The sequence below is a fragment of the Asterias rubens genome, chromosome 1, assembly GCF_902459465.1.
Source record: "Asterias rubens chromosome 1, eAstRub1.3, whole genome shotgun sequence".
NCBI classification, from domain to species: Eukaryota; Metazoa; Echinodermata; class Asteroidea; order Forcipulatida; family Asteriidae; genus Asterias; species Asterias rubens.
The window spans coordinates 2,681,316-2,703,462 of record NC_047062.1 but is presented as its reverse complement, the minus strand read 5'-3'; the positions used below and the strand labels follow the sequence as shown (position 1 = coordinate 2,703,462).

At 37.7% G+C, this 22,147-nt stretch overlaps 1 protein-coding gene across 1 annotated transcript; it reads left to right on the top strand.

The window, feature by feature from the left end:
- The first annotated feature begins 6,790 nt into the window (after positions 1–6,790).
- LOC117289456 (acid phosphatase type 7-like) lies at positions 6,791–20,178 on the top strand. The gene is made up of 13 exons (XM_033770592.1): positions 6,791–6,992; positions 8,588–8,701; positions 9,448–9,639; positions 10,145–10,327; positions 11,227–11,350; positions 11,777–11,845; positions 13,458–13,572; positions 15,194–15,307; positions 16,105–16,141; positions 16,992–17,059; positions 17,460–17,531; positions 19,032–19,166; positions 19,903–20,178. Exons 1-13 carry the CDS (start codon positions 6,986–6,988, stop codon positions 19,966–19,968), a joined length of 1,296 nt encoding a protein of 431 aa, XP_033626483.1. The 5' UTR covers positions 6,791–6,985; the 3' UTR covers positions 19,969–20,178.
- The last annotated feature ends 1,969 nt before the right edge of the window (positions 20,179–22,147 follow it).

The window sequence follows — 22,147 nt, the reverse complement described above, 5'->3', positions numbered from 1 at the left end:
TCACAAAATTTGACCCCAAGTGATAGATCTATCAATAACATGTAATTTTACGTTCATGTTGATATGACAAACGTATGTAATTAACGGATAAACTTTGACCTTGTACACAAACGTATACAAAAGCAAAACGTAAAAGTGTGATTATCTTGAAAAGTGTACATTTTTAGTATACCAGCATTTTTTGGCACTCCCCAGCTCATTGGTGCATATAATATATGTTTCAAACAAATTTTTTGGGAAAGGTTAATGTGCCCAGGCAGTTTAAAAAAAAAAAAAAAATCAAATACCACCTTCGTGTAAGGTCATTTTGAGGTCAAAAAGTGCCAAAAATGTCAAAATTTAATTTTTTTGACTTTCTGCGCCTAATTTTACCCCAGGCGGCAGATCTATCCATTTAATATAGTTTCATGCCAAGTCTGTGAAATTATGAGTTAATCTTTTGTCTTGTACACAAACGTGTAGGAAAATTTAATCTTAAATTGCAATTTTCTCAAAAAGTGCGTATCTTGAGCACAATACGGTGTTTTGCACTTCCTATCCCAGCAATGCATATAATTGTTTGAAAACAACTTTTTTTTTGAAAGGTCAGTATACCAAGGCATTAAAAAAAATCATATCAGACTTTCTTATGTGGTAAAATGAAACAAAAAGGTACTTGTATGCTATTCACGCAGAACAGTTTGACATAGTTTTACAGTTTGACTTGGTGCCCTTTGATTTGCACCTTAATAAAACTAGCTCAAATCAAGCATCTGAGATAGGGGTAGTCTTCCAGGTAACCCCACTATTTCTTTTAAGCTCATGTGTGTCTGTGTCAGTGTGAGAGATGAGACGTCCATGTATTCCTAGTTTATGCTGTGTGAAGTTTCAGTGCATCTCTTGTTGGCGGTAACATCTCCAGACACTTCTTCGCCTTATTTATCAAAGAGTTGGAGCCTGACAAGGTTGATGATTTTATACCAAGGTGCACAAGTGTTACCAAACTGCTTAATGAGAGCAAGTTCTCCTTAATGGCCGATTCCCTTGACACATATTAACTTTGCTTTTCGGAGACTTGCTTTTCCAAATGGTCATGTAGGAGAGGCTGTGTTGCATCATTTAAGAGCATGTAAGCTTGGCAAGTCTCTCAGTTACTGCACCTATCGGGTAACTAACGTGCATTTATTTCCAAGTTTCTGACGCTTTTGAACACACAAATGTGACATTTCTCCACCTGCAAATCACTCTTATCCTTCATTGACTGCCTCTATGCATGGAGCATCAACCGGGTGTCAGCCTGCTAAGGTGTCCTCAAAACGTCATCTCTCCTAAAGGACCATGGCTTCCGTAACATAAAGGAACCCCCGCCTGTACTATTCCTCATCTTTCCAGTAGACCCTTGCCCTTTCTACAAAAACGTCTGACAAGAACTTGAGATCAGGTTTGTTCAATAGCCCATACCTGACGTGTATAGGTGTGGAACCCCGGTCTATCGATGAACTTTCGAATTGGCTTTTTCTTTCCTATTCTCTTCGACTGTGTCACTGCCTTGGTGGAGCCCTCTCCAATCTAGCGATCAAGACCAGGTTGTAGGTTCCAGTGGCAGCATTGAGCAACTGTTGCAGTAACTTTCTGTCCGTTTTGATAGGCTTTTGTACCGTACATAATTCGTTTGTTTGAAACATTTGCATTGTACAGATCAGAGAAAGTTTTTGCGCAATGTTTTCTTCAGGGCGTCACTAAAACCATCAGTTTCTTGAAGCAGACGGTGCTTCCAGATGGTTATTATATACTGCGTTTCATGATTTGGAGTTGTTAGAAGATCACTTTACCACAGCAACTGGTGCAATGTCTTTTGTTGTCAAAGATACCAGCGGTATCTCTCTAACAATATCAGAGTCTGTGTCATCTTCTTCGCCAAGGTTGGGTTTAGTCGGAACACATCAAATCTTACTGTTTGTTATGAAAGCTTCTGAACTTCATCAACATCTCTGTCTTCTTGAGGAGTTTCATATCTGCCAGATGAACACATCCATATCGATCAAAGTTACTGTGGTCATAGATGATGGGGACGGCAGCATTACGGAAAAAGCTCCCAGATTGGTGATCAAGTATCTGTCTTTCCGAGTCCTGGATCTCAATCTCCACCATCACAATGTAATGAGACCACAGTCGGGAGTTTGGATTTCTAGAGTGCTTGTTGAATTTGTTTAAGCAGACGTAGTCCTCCCTTGAAAAAGATTTAAATCTCAAACTTTGGACTTGCCCGTTTAAGTTCATTTCTTCCTGAAGTGTATAGTGGCCGGGCAACTGTGATGATGGAATGTTTCTGACCTGTGTTATGTCCACAAACTGATTGATCAAAGTGATGAGATTGTCATTGCTGTCTGCTAGTGCCTGAAGAGTAGTGAGAATTCTTTCATCAAAGAAACTTGGCATAAAAGTATGTCAGGCTGTACTGGTTTTGGTGTGCCTGGTTACATGTAGCTCTGGAGTTAGCTTTGACTAATGGCACTCCAGATAAGAAAGTATACAATGTTCCACTGCACGATACCCCATACCCCCCATCGTAGCTACAATGTATAGGCCTACCTAGGAAAAAACAAAATTTTACTGCAAAAAGAATGTTCAACTTTGTTAATTCACTAATAAAAGTTGTGTATTTAACTGCATACATGTACTTGGAAAGATTGGGAGTGTTGAAATAACTTTGATACAAACATGCATTTTTTGAGCACGTCAAACTATACAACTACTATATCAAACTAATTGCATGAATCAGCATACGCATTTCTTGTTTCAATTTACCAATGAGGAAGGTGTAATATGAATTTAGTTTAAACTAAAACTGCCTTGGTATATTGACCTTTCACAAAAAAAGTTGTTTTCAAACATTTATATGCATTGCTGGGATAGATAGTGCAAAAACACTGCTCAAGATACGCACTTTTTGAGAAAATTGCAATTGAAGATTTAATTTTCCTATACGTTGTGTACAAGACAAAGGATTAACTCATAATTTCACAGACTTGGCATGTCATTTTGATGATGAAACTATTTTTTATGGATAGATCTGCCGCCTGGGGTAAAATTTGGTGAAAAATTTTTAAAAAATTAAATTTTGAAATTTTTGGCACTTTTTGACCTCAATATGACCTTACACGAAGGTGGTATTTGAGTAATTTCTTTTTTCAAAAACTGCCTGGGTACATTAACCTTTCAAAAAAAATAGTTGTTTGAAACACATAACTGCACCATTGAGTGCAAAAAAAGCTGGTATACTAAAAATTTACACTTTCAAGATAATCACACTTTCACGTTTTGCTTTGCTATACGTTTGTGTACAAGGTCAAAGTTTATTCGTTAATTACATACGTTTGGCATATCAACATTAACGTAAAAATACATTTTATGGATAGATCTATCACTTGGAATCAAATTTTGTGAAAATTTAAAAAATGCTAATTTTTTGCTTTATTTGAAACTTTGACCTTAAAATAAGTCGGTAAGACCCCACATGAAGGTGGTATTTGAATTATTTTTTCTTTCTCAAAAACTGCCTGGGTATATTTACCTTTCAAAAAAAGTTATTTGAAACCAATAAATGCACCAATGAGGATGGGGAGTGCAAAAACAATTGGTGTACTCAAAATGTACCCTTTTCAAGATAATCACACTTTTACACTTCATTTTGCTATACATTTGTGCACAAGGTCAAAGTTTATACGTTAATTACATAGGTTTCTAGTATCAACATAAAGTTAAAAACACATTTCATGGATAGATCTATCAAATGTGAATAAATTTGACATAAATTTTGAAAATATTGATTTTTGACCTTTTTTGACCTTTTTACCCCAAAATGACCTTAAAATTCAAAATCAAGCTGGGCATCCACCCTAATCGTCTTCCCGAGCCCATGATCCATACATCTACCATGGATGCTAGCCATTAACAAACTATGCCGTGGTTTTTTTTTCTAGAGCACTTTTTAAAGTTTGGCTGGTCTATGACGGCAAGTTGCTCCATAAACGAGGAAATGAACGAATTGGCGTGTACTTAAGAGCTTGAGTTCTGGCATAGTGGTGGTGAAATGTGGTCAAGTCTAAATGGCGGGTGTTGATTATAGTGTTACACTTTATGGCATCACAGTCAATAAGTCCAAACAAAGACTTAATGGTGAAAACAATGATGTGCTGCTGTCTCCTGTAAGGAAGGCTCATCCGTTGCTTCAAACACATTCTGCTTGCCCTACGTTGTACCCCCTCTAACTTTGCTGATAAAGTGGCAGTGTATGGGTACCAGGCTGGTAATCCATACTGTAAGATAAAAGAACTAGCGATATGTAAAGGCACCGAAGAGCATGTGAAGATGACCCACCAGCAATCTGCCAAATGAAACCAAGAGTTTTGTTAGCTTTTGATACAATAGTATTCACATGATCGTTCCAGTTCAACTTGTTGTTAACAGTTATCCCGAGGTATTTATATGAAGATACAACACCAATAGCACTACCTTGGGGTGTGTAAAGAGGAAGATGCTCGTCGTTGGGAGTTTTGCAGCGAGACATATGCATCACTTTTGATTTCTCTTTGTTGATCCTCATACCATTTGCTAGGCTCCATTGATTGAGCATAGAAAGGTCAGACTGTAGAGATTGTTCATCAGCTGGAGTTTTGATTGGCCGGTAAATGAGGGTGTCATCAGCAAAAAGAAGAGAGGTTGCAGATAGGTTTTTCGAGATGTCACTTATGAAAAGGTTGAAGAGAAGCGGACCGAGGACACTTCCCTGAGGAACTCCAGATGCTACTGGTGCCCAAGAAGAGACGCTTCCACGGTAGGTAACTCGCTGTTGTCGATTAGTGAGAAAGGACTTCAGCCAGTTCCACGTGGGGCCACGAATGTTAAAGTTACGAGCCAGCTTGTTAAAAAGAATGTGGTGAGGGATGAGGTCGAAAGCCTTGCTGAAGTCCGGAAGATGATGTCAAGTCGAGGTGGATGTGGCTTGTCGAGAATACTTGCCCAGTCATGATGCTGTTGGATTAACAACTCATTTTCAATGCTGCCTTTCATCACCAAAGAAGATCCTCAGGTTTTATGCTTCAATATTGTGGCGAATACTGCCTTGCTTTATGTATTGCTAAGTTACCATTTTTAAGGGAATAAAAGGGTAGCGACGAGTTCTTACACGGCTGTTTAAAGCTGGCAGGGTCGAATTGCCGTGTGATAAAGGCTGGAGCCGAAGGCAAGGGCCTTAAGTGCACGGCAAAGCCCTGCAAGGTTTTAAACGGAAGTTTAATAATGAGTCACTACTCTTTTATTCCCAATAATTAATGCCCTTTTGTTAAAAAAATATTTAAAAAATAATATAATTCCAGACACTTTGATAGAGAGGGCGCTATGTACATTTTGTGATTGAACATGATTGAATAAAATACACACTGTGTAATTCCTTGTGGTTAATGTCAATCCTCCGTTTGAAACATTTGATTTATTTCAATGTGCCTCATCAGTCTCATTAGTGGAGTTTAAGGAAATCCCCCTACGTTTTATTTTCCCCCTGTGGCTTCAGATTCCAGAGTGGCGGCTTGGTTAAATTGATAAGAACCATACCCCACACCCCGGAATCGTTACAATGTTGTTTAATGCAATTCCTTTGTATGCTATACCCATTGTGATCATAAACGAGGCAGTTCAACGCTTGCAAACCTTTGAGCCCCTGTAAATACAAGCAGTTTTGTTTGCTAATTCATGAGCGGATAGCAAAGAAAACTTGCTCACATGACGGTGAGTCATATGACACATAAATTTCTATAGTAGATTTTCACACAGCAATAGTGCACCCTATCCCATTACTAACAATTCATTTTTATTTCATGGATCATGGCTCAATAAGTTTGTCAATGAGTGAGATCGTAAAGCAAAGCAGTACATGTAGTAGATGTTCACGCACTAATGCACTCGTCTGAATTCCCCAACATACAGCGGCGTAACTAGACATTTTCATTTGGTGGGGCAAGTGGGGGCAATGATTAAATTTGGGGGGGGGGGGGGGGCCAGAGAAGTGCAAGATTATTATTAAATATGTTAACTGATATTTATAGTTGATACACACCAATGCAGTTCTAAAACAGTCTACATAGTCAGCAGGTAACAAAAGATTGCGAAAACAACAAAATCTTAGAGAACTTGTCATTTTGTATAGATAAAACTTTTCGACTGTATAAAAGGATTAAATTACCAACTGTGATCACCAATAACCAGTTTAGAGTTGTACACAGCATTCTCAAATAGGCTCTGTGGATGTGTAAATACCCAAAACATAATAATATTAGGCCAAGTAAAAATAGAAATGTTCAGCGTCCCCGCCCGCTTCCTTTTTACAGGACACCTCCTTTTTTTTCTTAAGTTTTTTTTTATGCACATTTGTTTTTCTTTTCTTTTGAAAAGGGGTTATTTTAATAGATCTCAGCAAAAAAAAAAACCCAAAAATGAATGTCTTGTCTGAATGCCTCGACCAAACTGTTTCATTAATGTTTTGTGTATTTCAGCAGCAGAAAAAAACAATTGATATTTGACATTCATGGCGGCCATCTTGAAATAAAAAAATAAAAAAAAACCCTCCTCCTTCCTTTTTTGAGAAACCCAGACACTAAACATGTTTCTTTTTTTTACTCGGCCTTATTGTAATAAGTGTAAGCCATCAAAAAAAAAAAAAAAACGATCGCGTGCGCACTGCCAACATAACAGCTGGTTAACAAGGAGGGATTAGCTTGATAAGGAGGCTTCTTTGCCAAAATAAACACTACGCAGTGACTTTTGGACTTAAAGTGTGCACTTGACACATGCTTTACCAAATGGTTTGATACATGATAAGAGATGCTAAATATCTAAACTTTGTAGTTCAGATATTATACAACTGTGTTCTGATGTTAGGCTCAACTGCCACTTATGGACAAAATATTTTCCACTGTATCAAGGAAAACGTGACAGAGACTTTTGCAGGATGAAAGGTAATGTCATATATGGGATTTTTGCATTTCTCGGGTGGTGGTATTGAGGGTTTATTGTCATGGTGGTTGTGTTCAAGGGCTTAGGCAAAGATACTAAAGGCCTATTCCGAGCCGTGTGTTCAAGTGATGTTTCTTTGACTTCGTGACCTAAATTCTTTGAGCTGGCTAAGAATAATCAATTAGATGAGTCATGTATGTTATCTTCAAAATATATGAGCTAATATTATTTGTTACCATTTTGAAAAGTTATGGACAAAATGGACATTTGCTTTTAATCTCTAGGAGTATGTACATGAGTAGGATTTGAAAGTTTGCATGGTGGGAGGACAATCCAGTAAGGTTAGCAGTAACACCATGTACATGGGTAGGATTTGAATCTTTGCATGGTGGAGATACAATCTAGTTAAGGTTTGCAGTAACACCATGTACATGAGTAGGATTTGAAAGTTTGCATGGTGGAGATACAATCTAGTTACGGTTTGCAGTAACACCATGTACATGAGTAGGATTTGAAAGTTTGAATGGTGGAGTTACAATCTAGTAAGGTTTGCAGTAACACCATGTACGAGTAAGGTTTGAATCTTTGCCTGTGTGGAGTCACAATCTAGTATGGTTTGCAGTAACACCATGTACATGGGTAGGATTTGAAACTTTGCATGGTGGAGTTAAACTCTGGTAACTGCAGCTACACCATGTACATGAGTAAGGTTTGAAACTTTGCATAGTAGAGATACAATCTAGTATAAGGCTTGCAGTAACACCATGTATAACACGAGTAAGGTTTGAAACTTTGCATGGTGGAGACATAGTTTGGTTTGCGTAGCACCATTTACACGAGTAAGGTTTGAAACTTTGCATGGTGGAGACATAGTGTGGTTTGCGTAACACCATGTACACGAGTAAGGTTTGAAACTTTGCATGGTGGAGACACAGTCTAGTGTGGTTTGCGTAACACCATGTACACGAGTAAGGTTTGAAACTCTGCATGGTGGACACAATCTAGTCAGGTTTGCAGTTACACCATGTATAACGAGTAAGGTTTGAAACTTTGCATGGTGGAGACACATGGTAGAAATACAATCTAAAGTAAAGTTTGTTGTAACACGATGTACATGAGTAGGATTTGAAAGTTTGCATGGTGCATGGATACAATCTTTGCGGTAACACTGTGTACATGAGTAGAATTTGAAACTCTGCATGGTTGATACAATCTATTAAGGTCTGTGGTTAACACACATATATTATTAGGATTTAAAACTTGACATGGTTGGATTACAATTTGCTGTATAGCAAACCTGTACGTGCAACTATCTGTGAGTTGTCATGGCTCTGAGAAGAACCACTTGGTTCCAGCAAGAAGAATCTGTGTTAACACAGATTCATCTTGCTGGAACCACCACAACTCAAACAGAGAGTTTTTATACACAGGGAATGGAAATTTTCTCTACTTAGCATTTCATTTATTCCCAATTACTGAAACCCAAGATGAGCCACTTTACAATAATTACCACTTTTTGGAGGGACTATCAAAGTTGACCTATGACTTACTAATGTCTAAAACTTGAATTCTGCAGACGTTATTTTTTTTCTTTCAGGAACAGTTGGAATAAACGCATACATATTTCAAGTATGCGTTGCCTTCATGCTTGTTGTCAACAGCTATGGTGAAATTTGGTACCAGCCTGAACAAGTTCACCTATCAGCTACGGGTAAATTGCACCGCCATACATTTTGTGGGTTCAAAAGAAAATGAAAATTTTTGTGTTTAAAGCCATTGGACACTTTCGGTAAACAGTTTTGTCCAAAGGCTCACACTTCGTGTGTTACAACTTATATATAAAATAACAAACCTGTGAAAATTTACGCTCAATCGGTCATCGGAGTCGGGAGAAAAAAACGGGAAAAACACACCCTTGTTTCCGCACGTTTCGCCGTGTCATGACATGTGTTTAAAATGTGTTTAAATGTGTTTAACATAAATTCGTAATTCTCGATATCTAGAATTTGTAATTGTTTTAATGTTTTCTCAAAAAGTAAAGCAATTCATGGAATAATATTTCAAGAGAAGTCTTTCACCATTACCTTCTGTATGTAAACCATGCAAGTTATTTGTAAATCTGTGAACTTGTTGTTGTTCCGAAAGTGTATAATGACTTCAAAGAAAGACATAAGCAGCATCCGAGTAAAAACATTCTCTTTTGAACAAATTTCATATGTTGAACATTTAAATCTGCGGTTGTAGCTTTGGAAAATGTGCCAGAGTCTTATATTATGCAGCACGATTATTATTTTAAAGAAATGGGATTCCATTGTGTACAATCTACAGGATTCCTTTTTCATCTTCATTAACTTTGAACGAAAAAAAAATGGAAAAGATTTTCGACTTAATTTTGCTGATGATATTTTGTTAACCTGTTGATTGGTTTTTATGTTCCTACATTGTTCTATTTTAAAGGAAACCCAACCGAAATGATAGTAACATGGAGTACCTTCAATGACACCGAATCACAGGTTCAGTTTGGAGTGACTGCGGCCAAATCCACATCTTCAGGTTCAAGTACAAAATTTGTAGATGGCGGTCCAGAAAAACACACACAGTTCATCCACCGGGTGAAACTAACCAAGTTAAAACCTGGAACCAAATATGGTAAATTAAAGCAGATTTATGTTATTTAATTTTGCTCCACTCATAGGCCTACTACATAGTTGTACTATTTGTCATGAACAGTATTCAGCGGTCTCACTTTGGTGTGTATTATGTTTTCCAGTTTCACAAGATTTTGTTTTTCTCGTTCAAATTCGTTTCAACCATTCTATTTCATATAGAGGCAACCCAGACTACACTTTGACCATTAGTGTTTTTTGTGTACTGATTGATCAAATTGAATGCCTGACCAGTTCTTGCAGCTTGCTTCTACGAAATTGTTTGATCATTTTATTCGAGCAGATGCTAATAGTAGTGAAATTACTTTTGTTGACTATTGAAATGCTGACTTATTTGAAAATTCTTGTTTAAATCGAAATTCGCTGGGTGTTAAAAATGAATTGTTGAAATTGGCTGGGAAAACCTATATTAAAATACATCCGTTTGGAATAGAAATGTTGGGCAACAAAACAACTTGTTTTAAAACTTGCCCCACAACCATTTACAGTTTATCGCTGTGGAAGTAAAAAGGGCTGGAGTATGCTCTTTTTCTTCAAGGCTGTGGAGAACAGGGCCGATTGGAGCCCTCGCTTCGCCATTTATGGAGACATGGGTAATGAGAATGCACAGTCGTTAGCACGACTACAACGAGGCACACAGGATGGGACGTTGGATGTAATATTACATGTTGGTGAGTCATTTGGCATCTTTACCAGTTTATCCAACTTACAAACTGTTGTCATACATTTGCTTTTAGGGATATCGTGTGCTAATACTTCGCATTCTTCGTGTTTAGTTACCGTCTTAGCTGTTGACATTTATCAACACGCTTTTCCTGGGTTAAAATGTTGGCTTTTTGATGTTGATTTCCTGTCCATATATGACACTGAATTATAGGCCTATACCGAATTTGTAAAGAGCTGAAACAAAATAATACACCGTAGTCGCATGCAGACCGTGTTCATAATTTGCGTTGTATCCTAGAATGAAATAACAGCCTCAGAAAATTTTGGACTAATATGTTGTGTGTGTCAACTTTTCAGCAGGTTAATATAATTTTCAGCTTTCATGTTGCCTTGTTTTTCAGATTCAGTTTTCTCGAATTATTATGACTTAATTTTAGGGGAAATGTTTCTGAGAAAAAAACATTGTTGTTCGAAAAAAAAACCAAAAAAACATTGTTGTTCGAACTCCCTACCTGAACGAACTCCCTACCTGAATCTATGAACATTTCAAATTCACTTGGTATATTGAAGAATCCATCCTCTCTCATAAAGAAGCATTTTGTTAACTCTGCTTGTGTGATGCTTGTGTGATGCTACTTTCTGTTTTAGGCTTTATGCTGGTGTTTTTTTGCAGAGCAGCGCCATGCTTGGGCGCCGCTTGCGGCGGATACCTGCGCTTTAAAAGTTCCAATTATTGTCATCCTTTATAGTTTAATTACTTGCAGACATTATGCTGGTATTCTAATACCAATCACTGTTAAACTGTTGAAGAAAGACACCAGTTATGAGTTTCCTTACAGTTGGCCTTACTGTTACAGTGTTTGTATTTCACAATGTTAACTGCTTGTGGATTGTTTGATTGCAGGTGACTTTGGGTACGATCTGGACACTAACAACGGCCATGTTGGTGACGAGTTCATGAGGCAGATTGAGCCTGTGGCTGCTTATGTTCCATATATGACATGTGCTGGAAACCATGAATCCGCTTAGTAAGTTATAGAGTGATTTGATTTCCAATCCACAAAGGTTAACAAAACATAGTTAATCATGAATAATATTTTACAAACAAATGCATTCGTAACCCAATGATGTATAATAAAACATAAAACAAACATAGGCCTAATCTAGAAAAGACAATCGAAAAAAAAATAGCAGAAAACAAAAACTAAACACCAATGCAAAACACATGGTGATGGCGTCGGAGGGGGCCATAGAATGCAGAGCTTGTCGAGTACGGACCCAAACTATCTACGAGCACGATCTTTACATTCTAAATAATCAAACAATTTCAGGGTTGAATAAAAGTGACATGCGCAGCTGACACCAAATGATACACAATGTAATTAACGACATCAGCTAGTTACAGTTTAAATTGAAAATTTTTGCATGCTTGTTTTAAATTTCTATTTCAACAGCAATTTTTCAAACTACAAGAATCGCTTCACTATGCCTCTTTATGGTGACAACCAAAACCTGTGGTACAGGTAGGACATTTTCCAGCTTGTTTTTAACACCTTTTTAGTTGAAGGATTGGGTACTTTTTCTAACACATAACACAATGTCCACAGATTTACAATAAACTTACACCGTTTGAAGATATTGATGGTATAAAGCTTACCTTTGAGAAATGAGTAAAACAATGTCACGAATATTTCTTTATATGCAATAATAATGTTCGTCTTTAGAGAATTCCCCCCCCTTTTGTCGTGACTTGTTTTACTAAATTTTTAGAAACTACAGCACCTCAGTAAGTAATATTTTAAGGGAAGCTTTCCACCATCATTATCTTAAAATCGTGTAAGTTTAATGTAAATAGGTGGACATTGTATTTTGTGTCCTACAAAAAAGCCTGCAGACCCTTTAAAGCAATTGGACACTTTCGGTAAACAGTATTGTCCAAAGGCCCACACTTCGTGTATCACACTTAAATATAAAATAACAAACCTGTGAACACCATCGGAGTCGGGAGAAAATAACGGGAAAACCCACCCTTGTTTCCGCACGTTTCACCGTGTCATGACATAAATCTGTAATTCTCGATATCGAGAATTGATAATTGTTTTAATGTTTTCTCAAAAAGGAATCATTTCATGGAATAATATTTCAAGAGAAGTCTTTCAACATTACCTTCTGTAAACCCTGTAGGTTATTTGTAAATCTGTGAACTTTGTTTTGTTTTTCTGTTCCGAAAGTGCCAATGGCTTTAAAGCGCATCAGAATGAGCGGATACGAGCAGTAGGAAAAAGCCTTAAGCAGGTCAGATCCATTCTTCATCACACACCCTTAAACAATGTTCTGTTTTTGTATATTATTTTATTGGTGTGTGTAAGCTTATCTTTTACTGCGTTATTATGAGAAACAAAATATCAAAAGCGTGTGATTTTCTTTAGTACTTCTTCCTGCAAAGGATTTTATTGTGCATGGATATCAAGTATTTGGAATGCAAATACTACCCATGTGTATAAAAGATCTAATCAACGGCTTTACTTTTTTAAGGAAACTGAAATCGTTTAACGTAAACACGAATATTCTTAAGCTTTGTTGTCAAAGTACAATTCAATCTAGTTTAAGCTTTTGTTGTGTCTGTTGGTGTCTGTTGGAATCTAACTCTAAGAAGCTAAACGAGCTAGCAGGATTATTGGAGCTGACGTTTAAAGGCATGCGGGAGACTTTGTATCATTTCTCAAGACAATAAGATCATCTGTGACCCCAGCCACCCTCTACACCCTCACATTATCCAAAACCACTTAGGCAAGATCCGGCAGCTATGCTTAAAGACCAACGGGTTTAAGGATTCCTTTCTCCCTAGTGCAATTAAGCTTTTTAACTGCTCAGTAGATGGTCGAGATAGTTTGGTTCACTCTTATTTTGTACTTTTTACATGTTCCCCACATATTTTTATCTTTATATTTGTATATATCTGTTTATTGTAATTTTATTCTTGTTGTCTATTGTTGCTATGCCTTTCTTGTATATATTGTATAGTCTCCTTTACACATGGAAGACAAAATTCATTTTTTTATCATGACAATATATATTTTTAATCCAATCTTTAATCTATCAGAAAAATGTATACTTTTTATTCGTCTTCCTCAGCTGGAACATCAACTCAGCCCATATTATTTCATTTTCCACCGAGGTTTATTTTTTTGGCGACGTTTCAAATGAAACAAAGACTAACCAGTTCAAGTGGCTAGAAGCAGACCTTATGGTAGGTTGATTATAAAATTGTCACAACCAATAATTAACAATAACTATTAAAGGCACCGGACACTATTGGTGTTAGTTACTAGTTTTTGAGAAAGAAGTAGTTTCTCACTAAAATAATTGAATTGAATTCGAGACCTCACGCTAACGTCTCGAAATCACACAACTTCGTGTGACATGGGTATTTTTTCTTATCTCTCACTTCGTCGACCACTTGAGCTCAAATTTTCACAGTTTTTTTTTTGTATGCATATGTTGAGATACACCAAGTGAAAAGACTGGTCTTTGACAATTACCAAAAGTGTCCAGTGCCTTTAATGAGTCAATACCACCCATCTTATATGTAAAGACTTGCAACTGATTTGTAACTTGCGCCGTGTCGAAAGTTTCGTGAAAGCGGCTCGTGGTGTGTCACTATATAATGCAAAATTTAGGATATCCAAAACACAAACGGTACAATTTTGAATGCAGAAGTGGAATAAGTATCAACGTTCTCTTCAGCTTCTGTCTCTTTAATGCCAATTTGTATGTTCATCCTCGAGATCGTACGTGCCGCCAATCTAGCAACTGAGCTCTCTTGCTTAAGTTGGCGGTCTCCCTATTTTTCAAGATCTTTGTTCAGGGACGCCAGTCGAAAACAAACTGTAACTGCATGCCGGTGTCAGATGCAATTGTGTCCGCCATGCAATACTGTCCGCTCCGGACACTTTTGCATATGCAATCGTGTCCAGGGCTATGCAAAAACCGTAAGCGAACGTGCATGCACTGAACCTACGTATATGCACCATGAATATTCACGTATTTTTTGTTTGCAGCGAATACCCAACGACCGAACATTTCCCATGTCATTCTTGACAAGCACTTAGCTTGTAAAAATATGGCGAACGTGTTCCGTCGAGCAAGGGCGTTTAATTAACTGCAAGGACGGCTTTTCAAGGGGCGGACACAACTGCATATGCAAACGTGTCCGGGCGGACACAATTGCATTATGCAGCAGCGGTCGGGCGGACACGATTGCATATGCAAAACCGTCCGGCGGACATTTTTGCATATGCAAAAATGTCCTCCGGATAGTATTGTACAGAGGACATAATTGCATGCGACACCGGCCACATGTTTGGTTTTGACAGTGGTTTGTAAATTATGCCGCAGCGGCCGGGAGGAAACGATTGCATACGCGAAACCGTCCGGCGGACATTTTTGCATATGCAATAATTTCCTCCGGATAGTATTGCACAGAGGACATAATTGCATGCGACACCGGCCGCACGTTTGGTTTTAACAGTGGTTTGTACATTATGCAGCAGCGGTCGGGCGGACACGATTGCATATGCGAAACCGTCCGGCGGATATTTTTGCATATGCAATACTATCCTCCGGATAGTATTGCACAGAGGACATAATTGCATGCGACACCGTTCATATAGCTAGGTATCGCATCCATTATAGCTAGGTATCGCATCCATCCAAGAGTTATCTCTTATTTTTTTTTTAAATGCAGGCCAAGGCCAAATATTTGATGAAATCCCCCGAAATTAAAACAATAAGTATACTCCTTCAAGAACCAATGGCATTCTGTGCCCCGATTATTTTGTTTTGTGATGTTTTGTTTTTCTTGCATATAGGAAGCCAATAAACCCGAAAGGAGAGCCCAGTATCCGTGGATAATAACAATGGGTCATCGACCTATGTATTGCTCCGACTCCGACCGTGATGACTGCACTAAACAAAGGAGCCTGGTGAGATTAAAAAGTCAAATAGGCCTTCGGTATTCCCGCCCAATTTCAGAGAAATGTCGTTCGATTTTATTAACAAAAGTGCCTTAAATTTGATAAGCACGCATACAATTTATTTGTTTTTGGTATTGACACATTTCCCAATGGTGTCTTTGAGCATAAATGAGTTTTAGATTACAGAAACAAAAATCAGCAAGACGCATACTCGATTTATACAAATAAATTCTGCATATCTCATTCTCAACCTCCATTTGTATACTTAATTAATAATTTTGGATTAAATAAATGTCTTAAGAGACTCTACAACACTATAGAACCATTAGTCTTCATTTAAACGTTTACATGGTTGTCGAATATTTTGACTAAATAAAGCATTCATGCCCTCAAAAGTCGAACAGAATTCCTCGATGTTAGAGAAAACAAAGTATTAAAGGAACACGTTGCCTTGGATCGGTCGAGTTGGTCCACAAAAAGTGTTTTTTTAATAAAATGCATATGGTTGGGAAGATGGTGTAAAAGTAGAATACAATGATCCACACAAATTTGCCTCAAAATTGCGTGGTTTTCCGTTTACTGTGCGAGCTAACACGGTCGGCCATTTATGGTAGTCAAACAATTTGACTCCCATAAATGGCCGACCGTGTTAGTCGACGAGGTAAAAGGAGAACTGTGCAATTTCTAGGCATGTTTGTGTAGATCATTGTATTCTACTTTTACAACATCTTTCTACCCATATGCATTTTATGACAAACGGTTACAAACGCTTGTTCCTTTAACTTTTATTTGTTGGTTTACCACAGGTCAGAAGTGCCTTGGAAGATATGTTCTACAAATACGGTAAGTTGGGATTTCTGGGTGGCCCAATTTCTAGAGCTGATTGTGAGCAGACATTTTAACAGATTTCTGCAAAGCAAACAAATATTAAGGATACCAATTGCACGTGGTGACGTCACAAGGTAGGCGTTACTGCTGGGGTGCTTTGTGCGTTTTAAACCCTATAAAATAGAGCCGGAGTGTCTTTGTATGGTGACTTATTTTGTCAATACTTATACCTTTTCTAGAGTATATAAACAAATCAGGGTATCATAAACTCGTCGTGTGCATAATAGGTTCTACGCCCTTCAGGCACACGAAGTACCCCCCCCCCCCACCCCCGGGGGAAAAGGCCGTAAGCAATAACATAAATACCGAAAAGTGGAATTCTGCATTACTGTTGCATATTTGTTAGAATATTATTCACAAAGACTAAAGTTTTCCCATGCGGATTTTAGAAAACTGGTTAAACTTTCATAAGCAGTTTTCTTAAAGACAGTTTTGCACATTAATTGCTTACGGTCGCCCCTTTCTCTGGTAAAATACGTCCATCTTCCGGCCACAAGGTGAACCTTTGCTGTAATCCATTTACCTTTTTGATACCAATAAAAGATGGATTGCAAAGCGTCACCAACCGCCATATAATTTGATGTATAAACAATGCAAGAGTGCATGCGTGTACGCTCTCGCACAGCTCTTATAACCAATTTGAATTATTGCCTTGCATTCATCAAATACGGCGGTTGGTGATGCGTATTGCATCCATCTATATGTTGCTATGGTCAAGTTTAACGTTACAGTGAAATTAATTTAAGTATTTTATGTATATTACTACTTGATACATATTTTTGAATTATGATTATCCTTTATATAGGGGTAGACCTGGAACTGTGGGCCCATGAACATAACTATGAACGTCTATGGCCGGTATATAAAGAAAAGGTCAGTGAAGTCATTACAGGAGAACACCACCAGGCTATAAGGCCACATAAAAAGAAATGTTGATCGTCCCCGCCCGACCGTTCAAAACCCCCGACCCCATTTTTTTTTTTTTTTTTAATTTTATTATAAAAAACATGTCTTGATATCTCTTTATACTTATACTGCCCAGATTTTTCAGCTGATATTTTTTTAAAATGTACAGGTTTGAAAAGATGTTTAAAGAAGGTTTTTATTCATGTTTGCAAAGCAAAACAAATTCTTCAAATATTTACTTGGGCTACACTGTGCTTAGTTGTTTGAAAAAGTTTACAGAAAATGTCATCTAGGAGTTAAATTTGTTTGCCAAAACTATTGAAAACATCAAAAACACACAAACCCTCTGTTTTAATTCCCATTTCAGGTTTACAATGGCAGTAAAGAGGCACCTTACACTAACCCCAAGGCACCAGTACACATCATCACTGGATCTGCTGTAAGTTTGCCCAAAAAGTATATACAGGTACAAACCTGTCTGTACGACGCAGGTGTAACTGCCCTCCAAATGTCGGGTTCAACAGAGGGGGTTATTCAGGGGGTTTACCAGCATGAAGAAAGAACAAAGGACAGAGAAACGATAATATTTTAAATTTGTAGTTTTATTTGTTTCTTTGAAGACGCTGGACACTATTGGTAATTGTCTGAGACCAGTCTTCTCATTTGGAGTATCTCAACATATGCATAAAATAACAAACCTGTGAAAATTTGGGTTCAATCGGTCATCGAACTTGCGAGATAGTAATGAAAGAAGAAACAACCTTTGTCACACGAAGTTGTGTGCGTTTATGCTAGGAGTCCACTGGGCCAGCGCCAGTTGGTGCCAGTTCGCGCCAAAGATTATGTGATTGGCGCGTAGTGGCTCGCTGTGGCGCCGAATTAATGTCCGCCAAATGCCACCCGGCTTGCTCCAAAATGTTGCGCCAGTTTGCGCCAGTTCGCGCCATTAACACGGCCATTTGATTCCAAAATTCATAAATATCAGCCATCGGTTACCTGGTTCAGACCCTCCTCAGCTGCTGTATGAACAACATCTCTACTAAATATTTACAATTTTGATAAGGTGCCACTTGGCGCCAAAGAGTGGCGCCATGTGACGCCATGTGACGCCACTACATTCCAGTGGATTCCAATAGGCGGGTTGTTTGCGCCAAAGGGCGATATGTTCGCGCCATTTGGTGCCACTTGGCGCTGATTGCTCGATGCAAGTGGCGCGACGAAAATTTCAAACATTTTGAAATTTTCTTGCCGCCACATTCAAATCTGGTGCCGTGGGCCACCACGAACCAGTTGGGAGGCAGTTTGAGCCACTACACGCCACTAGGCACCTTATTGGTGACACGAGGCGCCACAGTAAATTGCATTGGCGCAAACTGGCACCAACCGGCGCTGGCCCAGTGGACTCCTAGCATGAGATGGTTGATTTCGAGACCTCAAGTTCTAAAACTGAGGTCTCGAAATCAAATTCGTGGAAAATTACTACTTTCTCGAAGACTATGGCACTTCAGAGGGAACCATTTTTTACAATGTTTTATACCATTAACCTCTCCCCATTACTCGTTAGCAAGTAAGGTTTTACGATAACAATTATTTTGAGTAGTTACTATAATAGTGTCCACTGCCTTTAAAATAAATAACGCAAATCATCCTTTCTGCCTTCCCAGTAACCAATTGCGGTTTATTATTTATTAAGAATCTCCATTCCTGAAGCCTTTCTTAGATTCAAATCTTTGGGTGAAAATGATGATTTCTTCAAAACTAAAGCTTCTCAAAATGTTTTATAATACCAACAGCTCTTCAGTGCTGCTTACCAGGTAATTGTTTTATGGTCATTAACTTGAAGAGATATTACCAAAAGTGTAGCCTGTCTTTAACGCAAGTTTTCGCTGACACCCCCTTTTACATTTGAAATAATACAACTTTCTTCCCATCTCCACAGGGATGTAAAGAGAGACATGATCTGTTTTTATTCTCCAAGCCGTGGGATGCATTCCGTTCTATTGACTACGGTTATAGTGTCATGCAGATTAGGAACAAAACTCATCTAACTTGGGAACAGGTGTCCGATGATCAGGTAATAAAGGAATGCATTTTTGTGCATCTTCCAAAAATAAATAATGTAACGTTCATGTGGACAAATGTTAAACTGTTATCATACTTGTCTAAAATGTATGGCTAGGTTTCTAGCCGTATATATAAAGTATTTGCCAGTTGGTTTGAAAATATAAATTAGAAATGTACATTTTGCTGTTTTTCCTCATGTAATGATGCAATCTTATTTATTATTTTTTAAAGTTGCTTATCCAGATTTCCCAGATAGAACATCGTTCTATTTTTTGCCTCCCCCCCTCTCTCTCTCTGAACGAATGTCGACAGTTAGACACAGCAAAAACGTACACAAATGTTCACCAACGGCATGGGCATGGCATAAAATGCATGTAGGCCCTTTTACCGGTAATATGTAAAATATTTGTAACATGGCTGATGGGCGTGAAAATATTTTTGAGATACCGACAACAATTCATGTTTAGATTCCAATTAACTATCACTAACTAATAATTGGAAACTGTTAGTTTGTGCAATATCTTAAATGAAGGGTTGTAACTTTCCACAATCTATAAAATAGCTATAAAACTTAAATGTTGAGGTAAATTCAGCCAAAATCTGACCCATTTAACATTCGCTTTAGAGTTAGAGCACCAGGAAATGTGTGGGGCGGATGCACAATCATTATACATTTTGCTCTGTATCCGTGAATTCTAACATTATATAACAAGTCTTTGTTTTGTATGCACTTTATTTTGTTTCAGAGTGGAAAAGTGATTGACAAGTTTACCCTCATCAAAGATCGCCATGGGCCCGAAGCGTGGCTATGATCTTTCCTTTCAGATTCCTGCTGACAAATCAGTTTATTTCAGCAAAATTATATTTAAGATCGTGATTAAAAAAACTGAAAGAAAATATACATTTGGGTTCGTTCATGAAATGGGTGCTGTTCTTTAACGGCATTTTTATGGTATTTGTTTTAATGGTTGGTTGAAGGCAACAAATTTAAATGCAGTGGACACTATTGGTAATTATTCAAAGTTAGCATACAAACTTACTTGGTAACAAGCAATGGAGAGCTGTTGATAGTATAAAACATTGTGAGAAGCGGCTCCCTCTGAAGGAACGTAGTTTTCGAGAAAGAAGTATTTTTATATTTGAATTTTATCTCGAGACCTCAAAATTAACTTTTGATGTCCCGAAATCAAGCATCTGAAAGCACACAACTTCGTGGGACAAGGGTGTTTTTTCCCTCATAGTTATCTCGCAACTTCGACGACCAATTGAGTTCAATATTTCACAGGTTTGTTATTTAGTGCATAGGCTATGTTTGAGGTGCACCAAGTGAGAAGACTGGTCGTTGGCAATTACCAAATGTGTCCATGTGTCTATTAAAGAGGACATGTCACTTGTCACATGTTAGCATTTTTTTTCAGCAAGAAACTTTTTTCCTGAACCCCGAGAGAGTTGAGAATATTTTCACTCGCTTTTAACTTGCTTTATGATCACAATGGGTATTGCATTAGATTATTCAGGAAGCACATTGACAAACTTATTGAACCTCTTTGAACTTCTTTGTGGATAAAAGACTGCAATGAAAATCAATTGTTAATGGGTTGCAGTGGTGCGTGTAACCATACAAATGAAAAGGTCAAATGACTGTCGTGTGAGCAAGTTTTCAAGCTGTCGGCTCATACAAAAATAGCAAACAAAACTGCTTGTATTTGCAGGGGATCAAAAGTTTGTAAACTTTTAACTGCTTTGCTTTATAGTTATAATTGGTATAGCATTACGTTATTAAGGAATAACAGTGAAGAACTAATTGAAGAAAAAAAAAACACGAGGAACTTCTTTGTGAAAAAGATTGCAATGATAATGACTTGTTAATCCAACAACAAAATGTCATTGCAACCAGCTTATTAAAAAGAAACCGAGACTTTGGTAATTTATCCATAGGAATTTAATAACTACAATGTCTCATACTTTATAGGCCTTTATTAAATTAACTCCATTCCAAGTCATTTCAAACTGAGGCTAGAAGAAATTATCGTCTGGGGCCCTGTTTGCGCAATGAATGTTAGCATTCATAACTGTGATGGTTACGGGGAACATAACCAAGATGGTGACAGCATGACAAAGGTCTGCTGTAAGAGGGGAAAAGTTATTCATTTTGGTTTTACCCATATACACCGATGTGGTTTACAAGAGACTTTATAAAAAAAAAACACCGACAATTTGCACACATTATTCGCTATCTACTGTAAAACTGTATTAAGCCAGAACCACCCCATCACAATATTTAAAAACTATAAATTATTTTTAAAACAGAGAAATAAACCTCTGGACGAAGTTGTATATGTATTTATGATTACCATAACAATAACATAATTATATAGGCCCACTGTCACCTAGAAATTAGTTTAAACAAAATTAGTTTAAACAAAATTAGTTTAATTTTTTTTTTAAATCTCATTTTTCAGAAATTTCTTTATCAAGATACTCAGACTCGTACTCTTCAGATCCAAGTGCCTGGTACCCGGCTGTTGAACTCTGTACTCGGATTACAGAATACTTGGTGCCTGTGACTGGCATCCTGCTTATTTTTGCTTGGAAAACTATGTGTTAAGCATAATACTCTACTTATGCAGCTCTATGAAATTGAGCCCTGCTTATAGTAGTAGGGCAGCCTTGACATGGTTCCCTGGTAAAAGACCTAGGCCCAATTTGCTTAGCACAAAACTTCAAGCGCTAGTATTTTCTCCCTGAGCAGCTCTATGGAATTGGGCCATAGTCTAGTATTTCATGACACTGCTTACCACCCTGTAAACTGGTTAAAGGCCTGGCGGTAAGTTGGGTCCTCCTTGAAATTTTAACATCAGTTGTAAATACCAAAACAGCCTCTTACGATGATAGAACATTTTTAAACATCTCTTTCAAATTTGTAAAAAACTTACTATTTCAATGAAAATATTTTAATGAAGAACTGAAAAGTGGTTTCCCTTTTAAAGA